Source organism: Charadrius vociferus, unplaced genomic scaffold (genome assembly GCF_000708025.1).
Source record: "Charadrius vociferus isolate BGI_N301 unplaced genomic scaffold, ASM70802v2 scaffold310, whole genome shotgun sequence".
In the NCBI taxonomy this organism is placed as follows: domain Eukaryota; kingdom Metazoa; phylum Chordata; class Aves; order Charadriiformes; family Charadriidae; genus Charadrius; species Charadrius vociferus.
Genome location: NW_009646409.1, coordinates 52156 through 64053, shown reverse-complemented (window position 1 = coordinate 64053; position 11898 = coordinate 52156). Strand labels below are relative to the sequence as shown.

General features: G+C 45.8%; 1 protein-coding gene across 1 annotated transcript in view; it reads left to right on the top strand.

Annotated features, from left to right (window-relative positions):
- CHAF1A (chromatin assembly factor 1, subunit A (p150)) overlaps window positions 1-11378 on the top strand; it is a 15284-nt gene extending 3906 nt beyond the window's left edge. The window contains exons 4-14 of the mRNA XM_009895592.1: window positions 2349-2590; window positions 3196-3256; window positions 3810-3878; window positions 4288-4511; window positions 5012-5180; window positions 5388-5468; window positions 5554-5643; window positions 5876-6137; window positions 6745-7232; window positions 9524-9617; window positions 11051-11378. Coding sequence (XP_009893894.1) covers window positions 2349-2590; window positions 3196-3256; window positions 3810-3878; window positions 4288-4511; window positions 5012-5180; window positions 5388-5468; window positions 5554-5643; window positions 5876-6137; window positions 6745-7232; window positions 9524-9617; window positions 11051-11142 — 1872 coding nt within the window. The 3' untranslated portion in view covers window positions 11143-11378. The remainder of the gene's footprint in view (window positions 1-2348; window positions 2591-3195; window positions 3257-3809; window positions 3879-4287; window positions 4512-5011; window positions 5181-5387; window positions 5469-5553; window positions 5644-5875; window positions 6138-6744; window positions 7233-9523; window positions 9618-11050) is intronic.
- The last annotated feature ends 520 nt before the right edge of the window (window positions 11379-11898 follow it).

Here is an 11898-nt window from a genome sequence, read left to right as displayed (position 1 = left end):
GATCTTAATGCACGCAGTTAAAGCGCTTGGCTCGTTCCAGAGCTTCTTAATGCATATGTAATGAGGTGTGGGTGGCCCGCACTGCATTTCTGTGTGCGCTTTCGTATGGTATTAAGGAACTAAATGTTGCTGACTGCTTGTCAAAATGCTTTCGAGAATTTTTTCAAACCCTTCCTGCGAAGGTGCAGCCCGCTAAGCGGACAGATCCAGGTGAAATCTTCCAGAGCCTTCGCTTTAGGGTCCGTTCCTGCTTCATCGTTCTCACCCTTCCTCCTTTTAAGCCACCAAATGTCGGGTCTGTCCCTTTGTTAATCAGTGAGGCAAATGGGCCACTGCGTTTGTGGCTGAAGAACCTGTTGGATGTCGCAGCGGGAAACGCTCGAGCTCCGATCTCTGCTTGAGCGCTGCTAGTCAGCAAACCCCGTTCCGTAACAAAACGGAGGTGCGATAATTTTGCTGCCTGTTCTGCTTTCGGTCGTAAAACGCTAAATATAAAGGAGGCTGACGGATCGCAGGGAGTTCTTGAACAGGCAGCGCTGTACGAGCGGGCTTTGCCTGCTGGAAAACCGGGTGTTATTTCAACTGCGGTTGGGAAGGAATTGTGCTTAGGAATTCGTATTGTGTTTCTTAGTAACTAGTTTATAAAGTTGGTAGGGGACTGCTGTGGGTTGTTTTGTTTTTTTTTTTTTTAATCTAAGCTATATGTGGTTGAGCCTGCTCCCGAGACGCTTGCTTTTTACAGTGCCCCGCACAGAAGTCCAATCTGTTGTTTTCTTCCCTTCTCTATGTATGTTAAAAATAGCAGCGATGTGAGGGAGAGAGATGAGAATGGAAGCTTTATTACGCTAAAAATTAAATAGACCTGCCAATCTTGCTGTTAACTTCACACCATTTTCCAAACTACCCGGTAGATTTTCACTGATTCCCATGACTCAGTCTTGACAATATTGTTGGTTTTTTGGTGTGGGGTTTTGTTTTTTTTTTTTACCCTTGGCACCATTTTGTATGTTGGTTGCCTTCTGCAGTTATTTGTACATTGTGACACTGTGCAGTCAAGTCTTGGTGTTGCCAAGAAGAGATGCGAAATAAATAAAACAAAACTGAAAACACACAGTGAGGGTATTTGTATGTCTGAGCACAGACATACTCCCCCCCCAGTTTCCTGGAGAAGTCGCTGATGCCTGCAACGTAGGGAAGTTATCTTTCTTTAATTTGCCATTTTTTTAGTAAGCCTACTGTGTTCTCCTTTGTGTCAGTAGATCCACAATGAGAATTTTGGTTGCTTTGGGAGGAAATATGGTGAACAGCAACACTTTCAATGTAATCTTCCCCCCACTGTTCCCATACCGTCCCTTAAATAAGCAGAGGGTGACTGGTGTTGTCTGGTTATCTAACGTGCACTAACATAAGTGACATTTTTTTATGTGAGCTCCAGGTCTTATAACACAGCTGTATAATCCAGAGTTGGGCGGCTGTTTACCACCTGAGACAGCAAAAAACATAGTTGGAAAACCCTTATGGGTTTACAGTGCAAAATCAGATCAAATTCACTGTTCCAACTTATATCAGTGTAGGGCTACCATGGTATAAAAGTGTGAAAGCTTAGCTCATGAGCTGTGTATTTCCAAAGAAAGTCATTCGGTAACAATCTGAAATCTTAAATATAATTTTTAATTTAGTATTTTTTAAAAAAAATCCTGTATAATTTTCCATAATCATGGAATGGTTTAGGTTGGAAGGGACCTTGAAGATCATCCAGTTCCACCTGGCACACCTCCCACCAGCCCAGGTTGCTCCAAGCCCCGTCCAACCTGGCCTTGACCACCTCCAGGGATGGGGCAGCCACAGCTTCTCGGGGCAACCTGCCCCAGGGGCTCACCGCCCCCGCAGGGAAATATTTCTTCCTGATATCTCATCTAAATCTCCCCTCTCCCAGTTTGAAGCCGTTACCCCCTCTTCCTACCGCTACACACCCTTGTGATGCCACGTTGCTAATGAAGATGACTCGAATGTAAAGCGAGTGGAATACAAAGCTTTCCTTGATGCTTAGAAAATGGAAACGCCGTCATTTGTTAGGAGAAGAGAACAATTAATGCCTTCAGAGAGCCAGTACAAGATAGCTCAGTCAGCTGAGGCAACAGGTAGCTGCGGTTGGTGACTTTATGTGCTGTGATAGCTGGAAATGATGCTGCAGGTCAAGCGCAGGGTGGCTGCAGGAATCTGCTCTAGTATCTCAGCTGAAGAAATTAAGTCCTTATTTTACTCGGGGTTGGGGGGGTGGGGGTTATGCAAGCTGCTGTTACTGTGTACAAAAAGACAGCTTGCTTGATGGCTTGTTTCTGAACCAGGATCAGGAGCGCGCAGACAAGCTGCAGAAGCTGCAAGCGGAAAGGGAGGAAAAGGGAAGACTGAAAGAAGAAGCAAAAGCCGCGAAAGAGCGAGCCAAGGAGGAGGCGAAGAAGAAGAAAGAAGAAGAGAAAGAGTTGAAAGAGAAAGAAAGGAGAGAAAAGAAAGAAAAAGAAGAAAAGGAAAAAGCTGAGAAGCTGAGAGTGAAGGAGGAGAAACGCAAGGAGAGGCAGGAAGCGTTAGAGTAAGTGGTTTGCTTTCCGCAGGTCCTGGGGAATAACGTGTAAGGATGTGAGCACCTTTCCGTACCCACCTTAGCCGTCCTTTCTAGAGGCTGTACCGGTCAAACACCGTGTGCCTCTTTGTCACGGGATGTCTTTTAAGCCCTTGAAAGGCTGTGTACACCAGAGCCTAATCTCAGCAGTACTTTTCGCTTGCGGGCTGACCCGGGCTTCTGATTTGAAATGGCTGAAAAGAGCTGTCATGCTCCACTTGAGTTTTCCCTTCCTGACCAGTCTTGTTTGTACTTTTGCAATTTGCTGGCACTGGTGCCCTCTCTGGTGGGGAAGTCGCTTGTAACTCGGTAACACCCTAAATACCCTTTCCTGGTACCCAGGGAAACTTGAAGCAGTCTAGCTACTTTGTGGCTAAAACGGGTCAATATTTGCTCTAGAAGGAATGAAGAGAGTCCTGTATGCTTAACCAAGTATGGTCCTTGACGGAATAAATAGATTATCTTCTTGTCTAGCGTGATGGAGTCTTAGTCAAGGCGTGAGGCTTCTCAGCTCTTCCTCAGCGCAAATAAACACTTCATGATTTGTGTCAATTAAAATGAACTTTGTATTAAAGGGCAAAACTGGAGGAGAAGAGAAAGAAAGAAGAGGAGAAACGGTTAAGAGAGGAGGAAAAGGTAAATGCTTTCTCTGGCTCGTCTCTAAATTCTTCTGCTACGGTCAAACGATGTTAACGTGGTCCCTGGCGCCCGGCCGACGGCTGCTGAGCCATTCGCAACAGGGCTCCCGCAGGTGCTGCGGTTCTCCGGGCAGTGTACCCTCCCTCGGTGTCCCTCTTGCTGACGTGCCACTTGGGAGGGAGCGTGTCCGTTTGGGATGCAGCCTGTCCAATCTCAGCTGGTGGTGCGGTGTCACGGAGGTTTCTTCTCTGTTACTTTCGTGTGTGTTGGCGTCTTTGCCTTTATCTGTTAAATTCTTCCTGCATTTGTTTCTTCAGTGCCCATAGGTGAGGTCTATCCTTTTTCTTAGCAATGACATTGGAATACCTATAGCTGTGTTAGGGGAAGACAATTACTGTTTTTTTTAGTTGAGTTACAGGAGCTGGTAAATAACTGAGCTTTGCTTTATGCCTCACTAGATTTGAAGTTGGCTCATGCATGAGCTCACCTTGAATTATAAGGCCTTGTCCTACCCTTGTGTTTGTAATTTGCATTTTGATTCTGATTGCAGCGTATTAATGCACAGAAAGCAGAAATTACGAGGTTCTTCCAGAAACCAAAGACTCCACAAGCCCCCAAGGTGAGATATTGCTATTCCTGTGTTTTGTTGGCCTTTCATTGCTTGACTTCTAACGCAGACGCTGATTTCCTTCTGATCTGTCCCTTAGAGCTTCTTAGGTGGACAAAGCATTAGGATTTCTTACTTCCTAATTTCAAAAGTGTAAAGGATTTTAAAAAAAGCCTGTGACCGGAGCAGAGACTGCAAAAGTAGTTTGTAGTTGCTTTAGTAAAAATCTCAGCTCAGGAAAAATCTGAGGACCTAGATTCCCTTGAGAAGATCTGTCGGAGACTCAGATAGGAAAGGCTTAACCCCAATCTTCGCTCCAACCTCACCACCTGCTGTTGAGGTTTGTTGTAGATCTTAAATGTGGTGTTGCTGCGTTTTTTCAGGTGTTCAGACCCTAACGAATCCTCGCTTGATGTTTCAGATTCTTGCTGGCTCTTGTGGAAAGTTTGCTCCTTTTGAAATTAAGGAGAACATGGTCTTAGCTCCCCTCTGTCGTATCGCCCTGGATCCAGACTTCTTAGAACAGCTGGATAAGCTCCTGCGTGCACAGAATAGTGACGTTTCTTTCTTGAGGGATCTAAAGTGTCGTAAACCGCGTAAAACTGGACCTACTTTTGTCAATAACAGTGCCGACGTAGTAAACAGGTTAGTCTGTGTTTGGGGGGCTTTCTTCACTCTTTTTTTAGGTAACGAACCGCAGAATGGTTTTGAGGTAGTCTTTATTCTAATATTGGAGATGATGGAAAGATGGAGGTTTTCTCCGAATACTCATTTTGTATGAGAATTATTTCCACGGAGGAGCAGTACGTTATGATAGAGATTTCCTTCGTTCCGTACAATGCTTCTTAAGTCCTTCCCCGTAGGATATCTTGCGCTTCAGGCAGCTCCCTTCAGCGCCGGACGCTAGTGGCCTTTAGCGGTGTTTGGTTTTGCCAAACTTATCGATAGCTAAAACAGAGGTGCTGTTAAGGAGGGAGGTGGCTTGTCTGGGACCCACGTTCTTGCAAGCGCATCGAGAGTGGCTGTTCTAATGGTCTGAGGCTCTGGGTTGGTATTGTGGCTGAACTGAAGCTTTTTAGAAGACGTTTTCCTGAGCAGCAGGGGAGTGTGCTGCAAGTACTGAAGGTGGTGTCTTCTTTTAACAGTGACGTGGTGGTAGTGGATAACTGCAAAACAGATGCCGTTCCTGAGAGGGGGAAATTCGGTAGAATGAAACTTCTGCAGTTTTGTGAGAATCACCGTCCTGCATACTGGGGCACGTGGAACAAGAAAACCGCTGTCATCCGCCCCAGGAATCCTTGGTCGAAGGACAGTGTAAGCACCTCGGAGGCAGTGTCGTTGGATTCTTTTCTTTCTTTATGCTCTTAAAGTGGATATGGGGTTGGCCAAGTGCGCTTGTTCTCTGGGATTTCCGATCCGCTTGCATGTTCCCTCTTGCTACTGAGTTTTGAACCCCAGAATGGGGTCTGGCGTTGTGCTCTCAAGTTATTTACCGAAATGACATGTTGGCATTTCTTCTAGAAACTCCTGGACTACGAAGTAGATAGCGATGAAGAATGGGAAGAGGAGGAACCTGGAGAAAGTCTCTCCCATAGTGAAGGGGTAAGGGTTCCGCTTGCTGAAAAACACTCTTCTGAACCAATTGCACTCGTCAGTGTAATTTCTAATTAGCAGAGTTTATTTTTAGGATGATGAAGAGGAGGGAGAGGATGAAGATGATGACGATGGGTTTTTTGTACCCCATGGGTACCTATCCGAAGATGAAGGAGTGACAGAAGTAAGTGAACTGGGTGTCACTGGATTTCCATCTCTGTTCCCAATGAATCTTGTAACAAATATTGGCAGAGGAAGAACGTGTGTAGTCTTAGCAGTGATGTAACTCATCTCAGGTCTGCATGGTTCAGGAGCAGACTTCCATAGCTCGGGGAACACGGTGAAAAGCTGGGTCTAAAAAGCTTTTGTTTTTCCTGGAATGAATGTATCGAGTTCTTTCTCGCCTGTGGCTTTAGGAGTGCGATCCGGAGAATCAGAAGGTTCGTCAAAAGCTGAAAGCAAAGGAGTGGGACGAACTGATGGCCAAGGGGAAGAGGTTCCGTGTTCTACAGCCGGTGAAAATCGGCTGCCTCTGGGAAAGTGCAGAAAATGACAGCAGCGCGAATGCGGACCTAAAGGTTCTCCAGCAGTTCACAGCTTGTGTCCTGGATTCGCCTGTTGCAGAGGAAGAACAGCAGATACAGAAATGTAGTAAAAGAAGAGCAAAAGACCAGCAAAGTAAGACCCGAAGGGCTAAATAGTTGTACTTACGCACTGTTGTACTCTGCTTTGGAGAGAACAGACTTCTGTATTGAGTGTCCAATTCAGAATGACCTGGTTTTGACAAGTCTGAAATCCAAGGAATCTCTATTCCTGGAAAGGAGTTTTCTGGCGGTGCGTCTGGTATGGCCGTAGTTACGTTCTCCAAAAACTCTTGCTCTAGATAATCTAGGAAATAAAGCCAACAAGATTTCAGTAAACTCAGATTTAGGAGTGCTTGCTAGAAGTGCTCGAGCCCATTGACCCGTTTATTGTTCAGGGGGAGAGGATTTAGTTTGTGACCAGTACTGAGTATGTCCTGTGCGTGATGAACACAAGGATGTGAACAATGCACGTAAAGGCTAGAATAAGGGTCGAAGCTTTCACTTCAGGTGGTTGTTATTATTGGGGGTGACTATTCTCCACCAAATTTAGCTCCTGTTACAATCCCGTGTCTAAAATTATTCTCAACCTATTTGTCGTCTTTCCGGAGCGTGCGTACTGATAGGTTATGTCAGTCTGGCTTTTTCTCAGCCTTTTAAACTGTTCTTCCCCACAACCTTTATCTCTCCTTTCTCCTCTGCAGTCCTTGGCCAGCTTCTGCCGCTGCTGCATGGCAACGTGAACGGGAGCAAAGTGATCATCCAGGAATTCCAGGAGTGCTGCCGGCAAGGACTGTTCAGTGATGTGACTGCAGCCGCCGACTGTAGCGACGCGAGCCCTGCGAGCCCCCACACCTCCCGGCCGCAGACGCCTGTTGGCGAGGACAGCGGTGTCCCTTCCAAAGCCAGGCTAAAGCGAATCATTTCCGAGATCTCTGTGTACGAGAAGAGACCCGAATATAGGATGTGCTGGTACGTCCACTCGGAGGTGCTGAAGAGTTTTGATCAAGAGCATCTCCCCGTCCCTTGTCAATGGAACTACGTCACCCAAGTCCCTTCTTCGGGGAAGGAGGAGGGTGGCAGCGTGCCAGGCGTGGCGGTCCTGCAGACCACCCCCATGTCGGTAAAGAGGAAGGCCACCGGCAGCATGTCCATCACTAAATTCATGAAGAGGCCTCGGGATGCTGAACAGGTGAGTTCCTTTCCTGGTGCTCTTCCCCAGTAAAGAATGACGGGAACGTAGCTGTGCGTCTTCAGCAGGCGAGCGTCCTGGCGTGCCTCCCAAATTGGCCTCGATCTGCCGTGAGCGGAGTCAAAATACCCAGCTACAGATCTTCATACAAAAAGACCCTTTTTGTGGGGAAAGGAGTGAAATTATGTGACTCTAAAGAGATGGGTTTCTTTTGTGTTTCTCCAGCTTGGACTGTCTGTTCCGTTTGAAATGTTGCTCTCCTGCTGTTCTTCCATTTTCTGCTATTTGGCAGTGATTGCATCCAAGCTGTGAATAGTTTCTGAGTGCCTGCTTGGCCTTGGTTTTACAGCTGTATATAATTTGTATGCAGGTTTTTATGTGTGTGTGTACGGCTGCCAGATGTATAGCCCGAGCTGGCGACTTACATCGGTTGCATGTGTACTGATTAAATGTGGTTCCTAAGCGCTGCAACTCAACCTGTAATAGTCTGTAAAGTCTCCCGCTTACGCTCTCATACGCAGAGCCGAATTTCAAGAGCTGCTTTAAAAATATAATCATTCGTAGGAACAAAATGAGATGGATTTGGAGTAGTAGCTACTCCAGCTCTGAGCTTTGTTGCGGTCTTCCTGTTGTTTGCCTCTGCTTTTCAGGGTAACCGCAGGTAGTATTAAGAGCTTAATCATCCAAAAGGATGACTGCGAAGTATGTGATCGGTGCTTTAGCTGTGTGATGCTCTGTCATGCGTTTAAGACAGTGAAGGCTTTAGGTCCTGAAGGTTGGTGTTATCAACTGTTTGCTCGCAAACCTACAGGTAGGACAGGGGTTGTACTGTCAGTGGATTTATTCCTCATCCCCTGCGGATAAGGGGGTGAGGAAAAAAGCCACAGACATGGCTTGTTACGCTTTTCCTGCCCACTTTATTCTTGGCTTCTTTGGCTTTTCTCCTGAAAAAGCTCTGCGTTCAAGTATTGATAGGGATCAGAGACTTGTGAGAAGCTGTTCAGCCCCCAAACTCCATCTGCTTGGGGTTTGTTTTTTTTTTTTCTTATACACTAAATAAAGGCAGAGATAAAAATCTTTGCTTGGCACCCACTGGAAATTCTGCTTGTAACCAACTACTTGAGCAGAAATAGCAAAACAAAGGGTTTTTTTAGTAGAATTACATCACCGGCCTGAATTCTTCAAAGCTCTTGAAAGCATCTCAAAGCTGCCCTTGCCAGGTGCGGTGCCGTGCAGCTCAGAGCAAAGGTGTCAGAGGCCTTTCGTGCCTGACATCTAAATCGGCGCTGCTGAGGTATTGAGGTCCCGTCCTTCCTGCGGAGCGAGGCTGGAGCGTGGGGAGAGCCTGGGAGCGATGGGTAGGTCAAGGCTGCCAGGTTCTCTGCCCCGGCACGTGCTTCTCTGCCGTGTAGCTCACGCCAGGACTCGTGTAAGTAAAGGTGCTCTTACATAAACTGCGGAGAGAGAACAACTCGGTATTGAAGTGGGCAGTACCTGCCCACGTGTAGGAGGGGAATGCTTAATCCGAGAACTGTGACTTTAATGAAAGATGTAAATTTAAAATGTTTTCTCCTGGAGAACGGCTTGCAGGGGCTGGGGACCAGGTTCTAGGTCTGAGACTTTCGTTCCATGGTTCCCATGGCGGGGGGGGGGGACGACACGGCCAAAAAACACTCACAGCTGTTCAATGCTGCGCAAATTCCGTTTGTATTGCTCCTTGTATTAATTTTCTCCATTCAAAGCGAGTACTTTGTGCTGCTCCCATGGCAGAAAATTGGGTCACCAAAGGAAGAAGGCCCCTCCCTGAATAAAAGCTAATTGGCAAAGATGAGGAGGAGTCAGGGGGAGAACACGCTTCAAACTTGACAAGCAAAAGTCTTCAGAAGGAAGAAAGCATCCAAAATAATCAGCTGGGTGGGGGGAGAGATTTGCCTTCCAGAAAACCCAACAAAACTGAGTCAGATCTCAATTAAGGTTTGAGCTGACTTTTCAATGTGTAGGCTGTTCATGGCGTTGTGTAACAGGGAAACATCTTGGAGCAGAAGCTTGGCGCTCTTCCTGCGGTACGAGCCATTGCAGACGAGGCCTTTTATCAAAAGTCAGCGTCTGTTGAAGCCAGGGGCCGCTTATTTTTCTTCCCTACAAATATGCCCGACTGATCAGACAGTGCTGCGAGTCCCAGTTGTGAGGAGCGCGCGCTGGGGTCCTTCACGGCGCTGGCTGTGCTTGCTGTCGCACGTTAGCACCGTCAGCTTGCTGATACGCAGCTGATACCTCTTTTTTTCCTAAAGGCTGAAGCTGCGGAGATGGATGGATTTCAGGCAGACACCGAGGAAGATGAGGAAGATGACGACTGCATGATTGTGGATATACAGCCAGGCAAAGGTGGGAAAATAAATCGATAGCAGACACGTGCTCCCTCAAGGGAGAGTACGACAGAGTGGGAGTGTTTTGTTCTAGGGACCTCTCTGCTTTTTATGCCTTATTCTAGATGCTGCTTTGCTATTTACGGTCTTCTCTAACCTGTCCTAGCTCTTCCCTCCTTCCTCCAAGCGACTAAATAGCGCAAAGTGCTTGTGACTAGCATTTGGCTGCCAGCGTCACCTTTTCCTTTTTTTTTTTTTTTTTGGTAAGAAAAGTGAACATTGGGGGCCCCAATCAGCAGATCCACTAACTATTGGTAAACGTTGCTGAGCAGGGCCGGTCTCTGTGGTGTGTACACTAATGTTCAGAGCCCTTCCAGGACCGACAAGGTCCGGAGCGTATCTCCCCTCTGCCGCCTTCCCAAAGTCTTAGGTGTAGGCTGCATCGTCTGGTCTGCAGGAAATAACATCAGATAATAACCAAGCTCTCGGATGCGGGGACTCTGATCAACGCTTCGCTCTAGAATCTAAGCAGTTGCTTATATTTGTGTCCCAGTTATCCCCTGGAGAAGAGCTTTCAAATCTCCACTGCATTAGTGTATCCTTTCAGGCGACGGATTCAGAAACTGGGATGAGGACGTGGAGCGGCTGCTTTCATTTAAGCGAGGTTTTAACTATACGTACTTGATCGTACAGATCAATGACTTAACACCAACCACATGATGTGCATTCAGCTCTTCTAAACCGCTTTCAAAACCTCCAAGCCCTTTCTTACCGCACTCACAATAGAGCTCTTTCACAACGCTACTGGCACAACCTGAATTAAGGAAAGTGGGGTTTTTGTGTTGGGCAGCTCCCCTAATTGATAGATAAGGGCTCGTGCATATTCCCAAAGCCTTAAATTCTATAGAGCGTTTGACCCATTCTAGACATATCTGGGTTCTCCTTTCTATCTCAGCTGGTGCTACATTCCTCCTCCCGCCTTCCATAACAGACAATATAACTGTTCGACAAGAAGCTTTGCATTTAATCTTAAGCTGCTTTTGCTTATTACAAGACTGCAGCGAGATGAAAGCCTTGCTTCAGGTTTGTAACCTCGCGTTCTGAGGCCGGGGATGCTGTATTCGGGAGCTTGCCGTCCTCAGGCTTTGTTGACACACATGCAGCTGTATTTGTTTAGCTCTGCCTGAGTCTAAAGCACTGAAAAGATTATGAAGATCCTTTTTTATGGTTGAGAAGTGATTTTTATTCTGGATTGACGTTAACCCAATATTAAAACCAGTTTTTAAATAGCATTGAAAAGGAGACTTGCAACAGATATGGGCAGACAAATTAAGACAGGTAAAGCATATAGTAGTCAAATTCTACTAGATTAATGAGGATATTAAAAAGAAAAAAAAACCAACAACAAACAAACAAAAAAAACCCCAAACCAACACATTTTCTACTTTGCAGATTCTACATTGGCAGTTACCGAAACAGCTTCAGAATCCAGCGGCACAAGAGCCGCTCACCAGGACATGGTCAGCCCATCTAATACAGTTTGAGACTTAAATGCCTACTAACTTCTCTGTATGTATGTAGAATGAATTAGAACATTTTAAACCTTGTGTATCTTTGAACAAGATACTTGAAAGTATTCCATATTTCTTGTAAAGAGAAGACAGCACTTTGTTCTGCTTCAGACCAGATGGAAGCTTAAAGTTTTAGTTCTAGTTTTTAGCTTAAAAAAAAAAATACTGCATATTAATCTGTCCTTAATAAAGCATTATTGAAATTTTGATACTTCTTTGTAATGGAAGGTATCTAAGTTATCTCTAAAATTAGTGGAGGGATTTTGAAATAAGCTTATTGTGATGCCACTGGGGGAATTACTCTGTTCATAATGTTGTATAGCACGGCCTTGGGTATAAATGATGTACAATTATATTTGAATTTATGCTATCTATATCATCCTGTTTGTGGTCTTACTTGCTACAGAGAACAGCAGCAGGGCTTTACCTTTGGAAAAGGAGAAAAAAAAAACCCAAACCTGCAACTTGTTTCTCCTGTTTTGGGATAGGCCGATGTTAATTAGACACCAGGCTAGTGATAGATTATTGGTCTCCTGTACCCATTGCTGCAATAGAAGCTGTGTACAAAAAAGCTGGTCTCTACGTCGCAGAAAAACTTTTAAGATTGAAGTATAAAGGACTGAACTAGCATCAAACTTGTGTATGTATGTAACAAACTTGCTGGGGCTTTTAACTTCGTATGGTTTGTGAGCTGACGAGTTAGTTCCCTGGCATACTGGCTGTAGTTAG